General features: G+C 38.4%; 1 protein-coding gene across 1 annotated transcript in view; it reads left to right on the top strand.

Moving 5' to 3' along the window:
• The window catches only part of STXBP4 (syntaxin binding protein 4), a 207062-nt gene that overhangs the window by 168673 nt on the left and 22019 nt on the right, over positions 1-16370 (top strand). Inside the window, exon 15 of the mRNA XM_007949651.1 lies at positions 13033-13090. Within this exon, the coding sequence (XP_007947842.1) occupies positions 13033-13090 (58 nt within the window). The remainder of the gene's footprint in view (positions 1-13032; positions 13091-16370) is intronic.

Here is a 16370-nt window from a genome sequence, read left to right as displayed (position 1 = left end):
CCCCCTGGATAATCAACTCCCTCCCTAATTCCTGGCCCAAGTGACTACTGATCTGTTTTCTATCACTATACCAAACCAAACACTGCCATCGAGTCAGATCCGACTCATAGCAACCCAAGGAGGTATCACTACAGAAGTAGATTGCCAACCTTCCTTCCAAGGTGTGGCTGGTGGGTTTTAACCGCCAGCCTTCTGGTTATCAGTAAAATGCCTTTGGCACTATGCCACCAGAGTTTTGTTTTTTCTAGAATTTCTGATAAATAGATTATAAGTTTCTAGATTCTTCCACTTAGCATAATGCTTTTGAAATTCATCCATGTTGTTGAATGGATCGATAGTACCAGTATTGCTGAGTGGTATTCCATTGTGTTGATGAAACACAGTCTGTTTATCCAGTTACCAGTTGATGGATGTTTGGGTTGTTCTCAATGTGGGGCTATTATGAATAAAGCTGATGTGAAGATTCAAGTGTAAATCTTTGTGGATATATGTTTTGAAGGGATCTTGTTTGGTTTTTGGTTTTTTGAATGCCATACTATGGATTCTCTTTTTTTAAGTGGTGATAAACTATTCTGTCAGACTAGTATTTTTTGGAGGGGAGAAAAAGCACATTCCAAATCACTTTTATTAACTATTTGGGGAGCTCTGGTGGTATAGTTCCTAAGGCATTTGACTGCTAACCAGAAGGCTAGTGGTTCAAACCCACCAGTCACTCCTTGGAAGGAAGGTTGGGTAATCTACTTCCATAGTGATACCACCTTGGAAACCCAAGGAGGGGTTTCTATGAGTCAGATCCAACTCCACGGCAATGAGTTTTTTTGAGTAGTAACTATTTAATGTAATAATTGCATGAATGCTATTATTTGAAAAATTTACCTTTTCTATTGAGCATTTGTATTGCTTTTTTTAAAAAATATTTTAAATAAAAATGTAAGTAAATCTTTTTAAAGGCAAATATCTGAAGTTTTGTTTTTATGATTTTTTCAAATTCTAACTGAAAGTAATGTAAGATCCATAATGAACTTCTATGTAAGTATACTGTTTTTTTTTTAATTTCAAAAGCAGTGATATTAACAGCAAAATGCATTGTGATTAGGGACTAGTGATGTTTAGAGTTTCATTATTTATCCTCAGGGTGGGAAACACCAATGATGTTGACTTCATTTCATCTTGTCTGTGACAGCATTTCTAAAGTTTCATGACTATCAGTCTTCCACTACCCTGTTGTCAAAATCCACAAATAACAGTTGTGCAAATATTTGTGAGAAAGTTCTCCTGGTGTGTACAAAGACCTTAGAACAAAAATAAAAATTTGAAATATGTGCAGGACTCACTATGAAACATCAGTCTTCATGGGAGGCCAATTTCTGTAGTCGATCAACAAATATTTATTGATTGCCCACTACGTGTGAGGCACCACTTTGAATGTGGGTGCCATTCTGCCAGGCATTGGATAGTAGGCACTCAACAAATAGGAGTAGAAAAGTGTTGAATGAAGTTTCTGGAAGATCCAGGGTCTGGATAGGTAAGGAGCCAAAGGCATTGCTGAGAATATTAGGGAGGTTGCCATGCTGGGCAAGTGTGAGGGAAATTTTGATGGCTGGACTAGGGATATCTTGGCTGAGATTGCCATATCAGATTTCTGACCTATGGAGTTGTCAGCTAATAAACTGATGGTATTTTAAGCTGCTAAATTGGTGGTAATATGTTAACAAAAGTGGAAAGATAATGCAAGCATGAACTGCATATTTTCTGGAAAGTTTACTTTCAAAATACCTAATTTTTGGAATTCTGATATTATGGTATGGGATATTTTGGATATGATAGTTGAAGGGTAATGACAGTCCATAGAGATACTGATCAAAATACCTAAAGAGATACTGTCTTAGTTTCTTAATGCCACTGTAACACAAATACCAGAAGTGGGTAGCTTTAACAGAAATTTATTTCTCACAATTAAAGAGATTAGAAGTCAAAATTCAGACTCCCTGCTTCAGGAAAAGACTGTCCACTCTGGGGGGCCATTCCTGTCTCACCTTCTCCAGCATGATTCTTGGCATTCCTTGGAGAGCACCACATGGCATCTACCTTTCCCCCATCCCTGCTTGCTTCTGCGCCTAATCTGCTGCTTTTATGTCTTACAACTGATTGGCTTAAGACACACACTACACTGAAATAGTCTCAGTAGCATAACAAAGAAAACCTGATATCCAGATGGGATTATACCTACATGTATAGGAGTTAGGATTTACAACACATATTTTGGGGGATAGAATTCAATTCATAATATATACTAACTTCACTGTCTATTCAAATGTAGCATTTTGACTCAGTTAACTAGCTGTTAACTTAACAGTTATCTACCTGTTTCTCATAGCCATTCACCCAGCATGTTACTTTTACTCTTAACCAGTGAATATCAAGCTTGCCTGATAGCAATCTAACCTCCTCCAACCACTAAATAGTGAGCCAGTTGGTTTGCAGAGAAGATGCAATCCCCCACCCGCTTCTGGCAGGTCCATTAATCCATGTTCAGCAGCCACTGACCTTTAATATCTTTATTATTATAATAAAAGCAAGTCCTTTAAGGAAATTCTGTTTATCATTCTCTCCAAGGAATGCTAAGAATAATGCTAGAGAAGGTGAGACAGGGATGTCCCCCCAGATTGGACAGTCTTTTCCTATAGCAGGCACTCTGAATTTGGACTTCTAACCTCTTAAAAGGAATTAGAACTCCTTCATCTGTTTAATCATAAGAAAGAAAATATATATCAATTCATATGGAAAAATTCAACTGTGTAAGTATATGCTTTTGTAGCTTCACTTTCAACATGTTGTAGCACACCTTCAACACCTTATCCTAAAGCACTCTCTGGAGTTTCACATCTTATTGAATAGTAGGTATTGTGTTTCTATGGATATTTGGGATAGTAAATATTTATTCCTTAGTTCATCAAATAACAATTAAGAACCTACTGTATGCCACAACAGTCCTGGCAATACAGATGAAGAAAACTAGTATTTGTAGTGAGGGAAGAGACAAAAAAGAAGGCTGGTTGAGAGGAATAATAAGCACCAGAATCTCAACAGGAGAAAAGCTTGCCATTTTACGTTACCCATTGCCATTAAAGCAATTCTGATTCATAGGGATCCTTTGGACAGAATAGAATGGCCCCAAGAGTTTCTAAGGCTATACTCTTTACAGAAGTAGACTGCCACATGTTTCTAGCATGGAGTGGCTGGATCAAAGTGCGGACCTTTCAGGTAGCAGCTGAGAATTTAACTACTGTGCTACCAGCACTCCTTGCTATTTTATATCTTACTGCTGTCCTTGCGTCAGTTCAAACTCATAGCGACCACCAGTGGGTTTCCAAGGCTGTAAATCTGTACAGAAGCAGACTGCCCCATGGAGCAACTGGTGGGTTCAAACCACTGACCTTTTGGTTAGCAGCCAAATGCCTTACCCACTACACCACCAGAGCGCCTTTCTTAAATATATATATATATATTTGTTGTTGTTATGTGCCGTCAAGTAAACCCGACTCATAGCGACCCCTCCTTGGGTTTCCGAGGCAGTATCACTACCGAAGTAGGATTGCCCAACCTTCCTTCTGAGGAGTGGCTGGTGGGTTTGAACCGCCAGCCTTCTGGTTAGCAGTCAAGTGTCTTAGGCACTATGCTACCAGAGCTTTATATATATATATAGTGCCATAAATTTGATAGGGAGAACTGTTTAAGGACAAATATGGGGCAGAGGGTCAGGAGATCAGTAGTGGGCACTTTTTAAGTTTAAAAATTGAGACAGCTTAGGCAAAGTGGAGGGGAGGACATGCAGCTGGGTTTACCAGTTTGGAACTCAGGAGAGAGGTCCAGACTAGGGATATAGAGTTTTGAGTCATGGAGGATAGATGATACTTAAAGCCAGTAGACTGGATGAAACCACCTAGTAAGTGAGTGTAAGTAGAAATAGAAGGGAAAAAGGAAAAAATAAGGACAGGAAGGGGTGAAATTAAACCTTGAAGCACTCCAACTTTTAAAGATTGGGAGATAGGAAGGAATAGCAAATGAATCAGAGAAAAAGTAGCCAGTGACAAAGGATAACCAAGAGAAAACTGTATCTGTGAAGTCAAATGAATCAAGTGTTTCAAGAAGGGAGTAATCAGCTACCTAACATCAGTCAAGCAAGATGGGAAGACTGCATGAGATGGGAGCACCAACCTTCTGGTTAGCAGTCAGATGCCTTAGGCACTGTACTTCCGAGCTCCTGAGACAGGAGCAGAGACACACTAACAAGGGAAAAGTAAAACATGTGCGTGCAGAGGCAGAAGTGTTGGTGGATCTTGTGATGGCAATTTACAAAAGTTCTCTTCTTACTGCTTCTGTTTTCTCAGTGAAGCAAGGCCATCACCTAAACATGGATAGGGAAGTTTGTTCTTTTTTATGTTCTTTTTTAATTAGATATACTTAATGATTCTATATAAAATGAATACAATAATAACTATTGAAAATAGTATCTTACTCTAAACGATTTAAAGTGTTTAGCATAATGTTGACATATAGATGGCCACAAATGCCAGTTCTTATCCTTTTATTGTAAAATAAAATTGGGCTCAAGGTTTCACTTAGATTTGTGAAATGAAACCTTGCTTTCTTTTTTTTTTTTTTTTAAATCAGTTTCATCTTCCAAAACAATTATATACAAGCTCAGGATTTAGGGAGAAATTTCTATGTGGAGAGGGGAACACCCCTTTAGGGGGAAAAAAAAAAGAAAAGAAAAAGCTATATTATCTCTAATATTATATATAAAATCAGCTATATTATCTGTTATGATCAAATTGAATTTAGTAGATAACTAATCATAGTTGAAGACTGTGAGAGTGGAATAAAGTTTGAAGCAATCATTTGGTCTAACTAATCAGTTCTTTCTGGTAATGCAGAGAGTAATGTCACATACTTTAGGGAGAATATCTTCAGCACGTTTTACACTGAGTTATAACAGTACAAAGAGTGAAGTTTATTGTATGTTATTGATTTTAGGCAAAACAAACCAAAATATTTTAGCCCAAATCATTCCCTGGCATTGTACAAACACCCAGAGACAACTGCCAATAATACTCTACATTACGTTCTCCTCTTCAGTCTGTGTCAGGAGGTGAGAACCAGCAGTATAAGAAAGAATATAGTAAGCTAGCTTCTCAAATGTTAGAACATTAGCATTCGAGGAAATGACCCAACAATTTTACTGAAAGTAAAGAACTCCCAGCGTACACTGAGTTTTGCATCTGTAGGAAAGAGAAATACAGAAAATGAATGTCCCCTTTTCCCTCCTCTCTTACTGAATACTTACGTAGTGTTTGCTTCCCCAAAAATAGTGAGAGTAAGATAAGGAAAACCATGAATCATAAAATAACATCCAGGAATATGTTTACTATGTTGTTCCTTTAACATATTTTAGCTTTTAGCTTGCTCAATGAGTGACTTCCAAGCAGAAATAACTCCTGTCTAATTGTCCTAACATTTTAACTTTTGAATATAAGGCTAAGAAGATATAAAATCTTTCCACATCAAATATGTCATTTGCATGAATCAAGTATAAGATCCAGAATAATGCTTGTTAATACAGTGTTTATCCAAGAAGTGTTTAAAATACTCAGAAAACTCTATACAGTTTTTTTTAAATAAATTATTTCCTTATATATTATTTTTATGTTTAAAATACTGCATTATTTGGTTATTTATAGTTCACAAACATCACCCAGTATAATAGATTCCTTTTCCATAGGAAAATTAGCTAGTAGTTCTTTTAAAATTGGCACTGCAGTTTAGACCTACAGATTAACTTCTGCAGTCATAAATCTAACATTAAATTTCTAAAATAGACTGCTTTGTGTTTAAGTCTAAAAATTATTTATGTTCCTTTTAGAAAAGGTTTATTCTTTGTAATAATGCAAAACAAGATGTTGGGAGTTTTGTTTTCTTCTTTTGTTCTTTAAAAAGTTAGGCAAAGGGGTCATATCATCATTTAAAAATTCTGATTGTTGACACCGCAAGGAGGAGTTAGGGACATGGAAACAGGTGTTTAAAAGTACAGGTTCTCACCGCAGATTGGTTGGATTCAAATTGTGGTTATACCATTTATTATCAGTGGGACTTTGGGCAAGTTGTTTACCTTCTTCATCCCTCAATTTTTCTCCTGTAAAACGTTAATAATAATACTTCTCTCGTATGGCTGTTATGAGAATACAGTGACTTAATAATTTTATAAAATACCTAGAATGGCAGGCACATAGAAAGCTCTAAGTAAACATTTGATAAATATATTATTATTGGAACAATGATTTTCAACATCTTTAAAGACTGATAATAATTTTGTGTGGTCCCCTTCTGGGGGGGGGGTGGGAAACAAACAGTGTTCTGTCCTTTGTTTTTTCAAGCTTCCTGTCTATTAGGACCAAGAGCTGAAAGGATGGTGTCCACAGTGATATGTTGGAGCTGGCTTGCAAGAATTTTGTGAAACAATTGTTAAAGTCACCACTAAAAAGTAGTATGTTTAAACCTACAACTAAATAAGTCATATTAAAAGCAAAGGTAATAGATACTCAAAACTCACCAGTTTCTAATTATTTTACTACATTTTATTGTTATCTTTGTTTGAGATTATTTACATCTGCTGTATCTGAAAATACTATGTAATGGTATACTGCACATCTCTTCGCAATCCATATTCAGTGACACCATGTTAGTAGCTTGGAATTGGTCATGGTAAGAATATTTACACCATGGAAATTAGCAAATGGTACAAATAAGGGCTCCTTCTTTCCTTCCTTCCTTCCCTCCTTCCTTCCCTCCCTCCTTCCTTCCTTCCCTCCTCCCTGCTTCCTCCTTCCCTCCCTCCCTTCTTCCTTCTTTCTTCTCTCCCTCCTACCTCCTTCCCTCCCTCCCTCCTTTCCCTTTTCAAATTCCTGACAGCCAGTTGCTAAATATCTACCCAGAACACCATTACACAGGTCACAGTGTCCTGCTAATTTGTTTTCTTTTGCTGGATGTTATCATGGATGAAACAAAGAGTATATCATTTCCTGTACTGAGGGAAGAATTTAAGGAAAATATACCTCCACTTTAATTGAGAATTTCCCTGGTAGGTAATTTAAATGCTTTTCCTATATTAAGCATCCAAATTACTCTATATCTCTAGAGCCATAAATGATGAGAGAGAAGCTAATATTTTCATTACTATTAATAATAATGATCTCCATTTGTGTATCATTCTACAGTTATATATTACTTAATAAGGATCTCATGATAACTCTGTAAGCTGGGCATTATTATCATTACTGTATAGATGAGAAAGTTAGACTCAGCAAAATTATTGCTTTCCCATGGTTATTCAACTTGTAACTGGCAACTTTACGTATAAATTCTGATTTTCTGCCTGAAAATCAAGTGAAAATTCCACTATGTGATGGATGTCATATTCTTTCTAAAAAACCAAACTCACTGCCATGGAGTCAGATCCGACTCACAGTGACCCCTCCTTGGGTTTCTGAGGCGGTATCACTACGGAAGTAGATTGCCCAATCTTCCTTCCATCATATTCTTTAGTAAAGACTTAATTGCTGATTAGATCTCTATTCAGGAGCCTTGGTGGTCCAGTGGTTAAGCACTCCGCTGCTCACCAAGAGGTTGACTGTTTGAACCCACCAGCTGCTCCCCTGGAGAAAGATGTGGCAGTCTGCTTCCATAGGGATTTACAGCCTTGCAAACCCTGTGGGTCAGTTCTCCTGTCATACAGGGTCACTGTGAGTTGGAGCCATCTTGACAACAACAGGTTTGGGTTTGGGTTTAGATCTCTAGTAAATCTCTCATTCTTTTTGTCTCTCAAGATGTTGTTGTTGGGTGCCATGGAGTCAATTCCAACTCAGATACTAAAAGTTAAATGTATCTGGATTTTTATAACACACTTGCAAGAGTATTTTTTACTATTATTTATTATTTTGTTGTTATTGAGCCTTATCCTTGGGGGAGCTCTGGTAGCATAGTGGCTAAGGCACTTGACTGCTAACCAGAAGGCAGGCTGTTCAAACCCACCAGCCACTCCTCGGAAGGAAGGTTGGGCAATCCTACTTCCGTAGTGATACTGCCTCGGAAACCCAAGGAGGGGTCGCAATGAGTCGGGGCCGACTCGACGGCAAACAACAACAACAACAACATAGTTACCTTAAGTGAATCACAGACTTCAAATTCCTCCATTGGTAGTCTGCCACTCTCTTGTACTTAGTGTAAGTTCTAGAGCACTGGAGAGTTTTTCTCATATTCTTGCTGTAGCGTTGGCTGTCACCAGGCTCTGTGTACTTCCATCATAGTGGATGTTTAATATCTACACTTTTGTCTTCCTCAGAAAGAGACTGTTGTTGCTTGTTACTGAGTGCATGTCTCATGGTGCATGCAGGGTGTGGGGGGTTCTTGGTGTTCCTCTTCCAGTCTCTGTTTTAGGCATTGATTCAATGGAAACTGGTACTGATGCACCTGAATTTCAGGGGCAAGACTTTCTCAGCCTTCCTTTTTCATCAGTGGCAAATAACCCTAACTTCTACTCAGTGCACCATCTAGAGCTCAAGGGGGTTTCCTGCCCTCTCTCTGTGGAAGCTAAACTCTGCTTAATGTCAGTGCAAGGACCTGCATTTGAACAAATTTCCAGTTACTCCCCTCCAGTGACACCAAACAAAATGTAAACACATAATAAGTGTTCACTAAATGTTTAAGGAATGAATAAATGGACCAAATATGACAAGGAGAATCTTGGTACATGAATAGACTGAGAAATTGGAAGGAAATTATTTTGTATAGAAATTGTTGAGTTTGGTTTTAGAAATGTTGCATTTTAGGTGACATCAGTATTCTAAGTTGAAGATGTACAAGATTCTTCCTTTGGCAAGATGCCTGTACAGATTTTAGACTCATCACCATAAAGTTGTTGATTGGAAATAGATGATCCCTGATGGAAAGAATATCATGTGAGGGTTCATAGACAAACACTTCCAAACAATTTCAGGTGGTTTTGGTTGTCATAAAGGAGCATTGGTGGTGCAGTGGTTAAGCACTTGGCTGCTAACTGCAAGGTCAGTGGTTCAACCTACCAGCCTCTCCATGGGAGAAAGATAAGATAGTCTGCTTCCATAAAGATCTATGCCATATGGGGAATTCTGCTCTGTCCCTAGAGTCACTATGTCAGAATTGACTTGAAAGCAACAAGTGTGGTTTTGGGTTTAGTTGTCACTACAATTTTTTAAGACAAATATGAAAAGAATTAGAATGATAGAAGCATTATGCATTTGCAAGCATGGGAAACATAGATATATTTAAATGCTTTGGAACAGTAATGATAATGTAAATTTATTTAGATAACATAATTATGCCCAAATCATTTATTGTGAAAAAAATGAAAAACTTTACTAATGAAAAACTAAATGCATCATAATCATATAAATTTGTGAAAACTCCAAAGGAGCTAAGTGCTTCTTTCATATAAAGTAGACTATTTGGATTATTAATATATTGTGACTTTCAGTTTATAATTGGACAGTGATTGTGTTTTTTCTATTACTGAACTGTCACTGACAGATTAATTGCTATCAGTTTAGTCTCCAAGTCTGTTTTCTCACAGATTATTTTAACCACCTAAAAAAATAAGAAAGTATTTAATTTCTTAGACAGAAATGCTTATCCTTTCAGAACAAAGTATTTGTCCTAAAGTAGGCTATATATTTTATTTAATACAGAAGGATATCTTTATGGCTATAATCACTGAATAACCATTTTGAATTAACTATATATGTTGTTGTTGTTATTGTTGTTGTTATGTGTCATCGAGTCGGACCTGACTCATAGCGACCTTTCCTTGGACTGCCGAAGCAGTATCCCTACGGAAGTAGATTGCCCAACCTTCCTTCTGAGGAGTGGTTTGAACCTCCAGCCTTCTGGTTAGCAGTCAGATGCCTTAGGCACTACACCACCAGAGCTCCCAACTATATATAGTACCTCTAATAAGTCTGCTATGAGTATGATAATGTCTTGGCCACCGCCAGCCACCTTGAGGGAGCAAGTAGTTGGATCTGTGGGCTTGGGACCATGGTTGCAGGGGACATCAAGCTCAGTTGGCATAATGTACTACACAAAAACATTGTTCTCCATCCTACTTTGCTGAGTAATGACTGGGATCTTAAAAGCTTGCAGGCAGCCATCTAGATGAAACTATGGGGCTCTCCTCATCCAGAGCAAAGAAGAATGAAGAAAACCAAAGACTCATGGAAACAATTAGTCCAAGCGACGGGTACACCATGGGATCCTCAGTCTGTGTGACCAAGAGACAAGAATTAGATTGTGCCTAGCTACCACTATCAACCACTTAGAAAGGGATCAGTGCAGGAGATCCTGGATAGAGTGTGAGTGAAATGTGGAACAAAATTCAAAATCATTAAAAAAAAAAAAAAAAAAAAGACCAGGTTTACTGGTCTAGTAGAGCCTAGTGAGACCCCCAAGACTATAGTCCCTAGTTACCCTTCAGGTCTGGAACTGAGCTCACTCCTGTGCCTTCTGGCCAAACAATAGACAGGTATATGGGGTGAACATTTACATCAGGTAGATACACTCCTCAGAGCTATCAATCATGGGAGAACAGAAGGGCAGTGTTTGCACAGGGAAACAGCTCAAGGGGGCAGGAATTCATAGGAAAGAAGGACATAGGAAAAAGATAACTATAGGGAGGAAGTGGGAAGAGAGTTGTTACATTGTGGGAATTGCAGTAAATGTCATGAAAGAAAATGTGTATGAACTGCTGTGTGGAAAATGAATTTGTTCTGTAAACTTTCACCCAAAACAAAATTAAAAAAAAAAAAAAGTCTGCCATGAGGTTGTAGTCCTTGTTTAATAATTGTAAGAAAATAATCAGAACAGGAATTCTTTTTTTTTTTTTTTTCCACCACATAGGGAATGTGGTATCCAGTTTTAATCTCGATTTTAAAATGATCCCATGGATTAACAGATACCATCTTTAAATTGTACATTTTCCCTCCTTTGCATTAAAAAAATATATATCTGTGGCATAAGAAATTAGAAAAACATATATAAATGTGTTGGTCAGACAAGTAAGTCATTCCTCAGACAAAAACTGTAGTCACATTAGAATAGCTTTCTACTTAGCTTTCAGCTGTCTTTGTCTTATTGATCAGAAATCTTGGTATTCTGAGCATTCTGTCAAGGAAGCAAGCTTTGTATGTACAGTCATCAGTTCTTCCATGCAGGTAAGGGGCTTGCTGGTGGTGAATGCAGTGCTCTGTAACAAAGACAGAAGATACGAAGGAAGAAAATAAATCTGTTTGCACCAGTGCCACAGCCACAGTTTATCATGTCCTCTCTGGCTGAGCATCAGTTGGCTGCAGACATGTCTATATAGTGTCATTTCAGGGGCTTTCAAGATTTTTTTTTTTTTTTTTGCTTATGCCAAGTTCACAGAAGTGCTTATGTTCTACTTAGAACAGGAACATTCATTCATTCATTATGACAGAAAAGGAACTCTTAGGCAGCCTATGTTTATACAGGAAGGAGATAGTTACAGAGTTTTTGTCCTGGGTCTTATTTTACACAAGGTGTGTTAAAAGACTGGAACGGAGCATAAAATAAATTTTCCCTTTCACCCTTAATTAAGAAAACAACATCCTTGGAGCTACTTCTTGAAGATTCTCTAGGAGAGGAATGGTTTTATTTCTTTTAAACAGTTACTGATCGTGCACTTTTGCTATGCCTCTTGCTGAAATTTGGGATAATGGAAGTCAATGGTTTCTTTTTATAGCTCAGTTACTTTCTAAAGAAATAGGCTATCTGCTTTAAGGAGTCTTTTCTTTAGTGTGTTCATATACCTTCCACCCATCAAAGGGGACATGATAAGCCAGTAACAAAGAACTGACCCAAAAGGTCAATCAAAATCTTTAGCAGTTTTCAGGGATGGAGTATCAAGCAGAACCAAACCCATTGCTGTCAAACTGATTCCTCATAGCAACCCTATAGAACAGAGTAGAACTGCCCCATAGGGTTTCCAAAGCTGTAAATCTTTATGGAAGCAGACCGCCACATCTTTCTCCTGTGGAGCAGCTGGTGGGTTCAAACTGTCAATCTTTCAGATGGCAGGTGACCGCTTAAACACTGTGCCACCAGGTCTTCTAGGGATGGAGTAGAGGGGTAGAAACTACAGTGTTCTGGAGGGCGTATCACCCATAATTGGACAATAAGAGAATGTGGCCGCCTCAACATGAGGCTATTCTCTTGGTATGATGAGAACAAAAGTGTGCTCATTTACAGAAATATGGCCAAATAATTGCTTACTTACTTCATCCTGCATCTCTGTATAGCTAACTAGCTATATTCAATCCTATTATTGAAATGGAAGCTAAGTTTAGCAAATTGTTTGGCTGTTTATGTTTAGTGCACAAAATTCTTAATTAACAAAGTAAAATACCACAATCCATTGTAAATCACTTTACTAAACTTTCAAGCTCATAAGGAATTGTGTATTGTCCAAAAGCTACTTTCAAACCCCTGCTGATCTGGCACTGATGCATCTATTCCCTTTGGAGCAGTGTGACATAAAGTAGAGAGAGCCATTAAAGGAACTTTGAGCCAGAATAGAAAAGGAGAGGCCATCTTGTCCATCCTTTTGCCTACAGGCGAAAACTCTCCATAGTACCAAAAATTTTCTTGAATCTTGCTGACAAAAATGCTCACCACGTGTAAATGACAAGTCGTAATCCCACTATTACAACTCAAGCAGATTGTTAACTGTTCAAGGCTTATTTATTGTGTTCCAGAGATGCTGCATATAGAAGACTGTACCAAATTGTCTTAATTCCCCTCTCCAGAAAGTCATTGTGTACAAGAACTATACTGAAATTATTATTAAGATAAAGAATGTTTGTATCCAGGGAATAAAGTTATCTTCATCATCTTATTAAATGTATTTTTGGTTTCCTTTCACTCTAGGTCTACCTTATGGTTGGGAAGAAGCTTACACAGCAGATGGAATCAAGTACTTCATCAAGTAAGTACAAGCATCTCAACCAAGTAAGTGATTTTCTTCACATCTGGAGAGAACCTGGAAATTGCAGAATAATCAGCAAAATCAAGCAACCCTCTTAGAGGTTACAAAAATTAGTAACAAGAAATGAAGCCTCACCATTTTCATTTATGTGATTTAAATGCTAATATCAGATATCATTTGTGGGGAAATCTAGATTTCAAGGGAAGCATCAAAACAAGAAAAGGATTATGATTTGAACTTAAATGCTGATTTCCCTGAAGATACAATAATGAAATATACAGGCTAGTTTCCTGACATCGTGAAATGTATATAATAGGAAAAATAGGCCGTTAATAACTAAAGAGATGAATGGGACAGTATAGGAACAAACATTGATGCAGTGGATTCTCAGAACAACCCTTTGAGGTATTTGTGCCTTGCCAATCTCCCCATGTTATAAATGAGAAAAATGAGAGCCTTGAATACTTGGCACAAAATCAACAACCATTGAACTACCAAGCTAGAACTAGAATCCAAGTATTTGGACTCCAAAGTCCTATGTACTATACTAAACCAAAAAAAAAAACAAACTCACTGCCATTGAGTCAATTCCAACTCACAGCGACACCCCCATTGGGTTTGCAAGGTGGTAAATCTTTACAAAATTAGACTGCCTCATCTTCCTTCCATGGAGCAGCTGGTGGGTTTGAACCACCAACCTTCTGGTTAGCAGTCAAATGCCTTAGGCACTGTGCCACCAGAGCTCCTTTCTACCACACTAGACGTCACTAATAGACACTTCTTTTTGAGAGCCTCAACAAGAATACATCTTCTGACTGCTGGACTGGTTAGCTTTACCCTGGACAAAGCAATCGGATATGTTTCCACTGTATTCAAGGCAACTTTTTTCATGTGAGCACAGAGGGGAATCCCAACAGACTCCAAAGTTGCTCCTTTCTATCCTTTCTAGCAAATTTTCCTTGGTATGCATTTTAGGAGGAAAAGGCCACGTGTGCTTGCTGTCCTAAAGCAATATCCAGATCTTGGATTCTCAAGCCCTGTGACTTTACTCAGGTTCCTACATCTCTCTTAACCTCAGTTTTCTCATCATAAAATAGGGAGAATATTACCAAAGTTATAGAGTTGTTAAATGTTAAGCACCTAGCACAGGACTTTGAACTCAGTAGATGCCCAGTAAATAATCATCATTAATTTGCCATGTGGAGAAATCATCATGGTGGAAAAAGCATGGAAAGTAATATGATTATTTAAAAGACTGTGAATTCACAAGCTTCATATTTAAAAATATTTAAGGGAAAAATCTGTCGAAGTGTATTCATGGTGTGTTTTTTTTTTCTCTGTGGTTTCTGTCAAAAAGTGATTAATAAGACAAAGGAGGGGTCGCTATGAGTCACATCCGACTTGACCGCACATAACAACAACAAAAGGCAAAGGTGTAGTTTGTGATATGTACAGGAGTAGGGAACTTTGTGAGCAGAGGATCCAGAAGTGCCATGCACAAGTTACATTTAGCACTATCGCTATTCATTCTATAATCATACCTCTTCTGGAGGGAAATTTTCACTCTAATATGCTTTATTAGCTGTGTACACACATTTAATCCTGGAAGGATTCAATTACTGTTCTGGAGGGATGGCAGGAAAACCAAAAACAATGTTCACATTCGTGTTGGATTTCTTTTTTTCTACTCTTTTTCATATTAAGTTGGCAGTTGATAAGAGAAAAGAAACGGGTGAAGCAAGTGAGCATTATTCAGCCCCAGCAATATCTGCTAGCTGTATTTTTAACTATGCTTTGTATCATTTAATCCTCTCAACATTGTGGATGTAGATGCTGTTAGTCATGTGTGCTAGGCTCTTATTAGGATGGTATTATGATAGTGGTGAACTGTCTTACCCTCAGCCATGCTTATCTTCTAAAAGGGCCCCAAGAGAAATGTATAATCAAAGGAAGGCAAACTAGCATTCATTAAATTAACAGATGTTCCAAGTTCAAAGGTCTTTGAAAAATGTCAACAAATGAGTCTGGACCCTATGGAGAGCTCCTTTACCTAAGCTTAGACATCTGTCAGTGGCTCCTAACCCAAAGCTGAATGTCAAAGCCTGACTAGTGCAGTTTAAGGGAAAGATATTTAAGGGCACTCTCACTGGCAACAAAGAAAAAGGGAGGAGCAAGAGATGGCTAGCCAGCGTGTGAGGCCAGCCAAAGAGTGAGTTTGTCCCAGTGCCTGGTACTCAGCTGGTTTAAGCCACCAAACCTGGCAGACTGGGACAGCAGTATCGGGATGTAAGGGATAAAGAGCATCCAAAGAGAAGGAGCTCTGGTAGCATAGTGGGCAGTTCAAACCCACCAGCCACTCCTTGAAAGGAAGGTTGGGCATTCCTACTTCCGTAGTGATACTGCCTCGGAAACCCAAGGAGGTGTCACTATGAGTCGGGGCCGACTCGATGGCAAACAACAACAACAACAAAGAGAAGAGAGAAAAAAGAAAGGCAGTCCTGGGGCTGCCCTGAAATCTAGCTCACAATCCCTATGGAAGGACTATAAAGAGACACTTTACTCTGTTCCAATATACCCCAAACAGTGTGTTTTAGAAGCCTGTCAGTTCTCTTCCCTGACCTTAAGCCTGACTCATCTTTCATAAGGAAAGCAGAAAAAGAGAGAAATCTCTTCTCCCAAAGACAGTAGTGGATCCTACCATTACAGTTGGAGAAACAGTAGTGTGGTGGTTAAGTTTGTATGTCAACTTGGCTGGGCAGCTGAATGTAGTTATTCCCCATGGTGAGATTGGAATCTAATGGAAAGCTGAGTAGCTGCTTTGGGTATGTGGTCTGTCTGCTTCCCATATATAAGAAACAGCTTTGGGAATGGTCTCCAGCTTATGGCACACTTGAACCCTGCATGTAGCCGTGTCATTGTTCAGCAGCCTGCCATGCTTTGCTGACCTTGGGACTTTCAACGGACTTGTATTAATGACCTGCCATGTGGTTTGGTAACATCAGGACTGTGCCTTTTTATTTGTTGACCTTGGGCTTGTTACCCTCCACAGCCAGTAGCTGCCTGAGTGAAGAGATGTCTCTAGCTTCTGTGGGCCAGGAGCAAGAGGCAGAGTTGCCCAAGGTTGAGGGACTTTCACACAGCCTCTAGAGCCTAGCACTTTGAACTTGGACTTAAAGCCTCCCAACTGTGAGAGAATAAACTCCTGTTTGTTCAAGCATCCCATTTGTGGTATATTCCTGTCAGAGTGGCACTAGGGAACCAGAACAAGTAGTAAAATTGA

This window comes from Orycteropus afer, unplaced genomic scaffold (assembly GCF_000298275.1).
Source record: "Orycteropus afer afer isolate SDZICR_OR568_19922 unplaced genomic scaffold, OryAfe1.0 scaffold00249, whole genome shotgun sequence".
Taxonomy (NCBI): Eukaryota; Metazoa; Chordata; class Mammalia; order Tubulidentata; family Orycteropodidae; genus Orycteropus; species Orycteropus afer.
The sequence above is the reverse complement of the archived record's forward strand: the minus strand, read 5'-3'. Positions and strand labels throughout refer to the sequence as shown.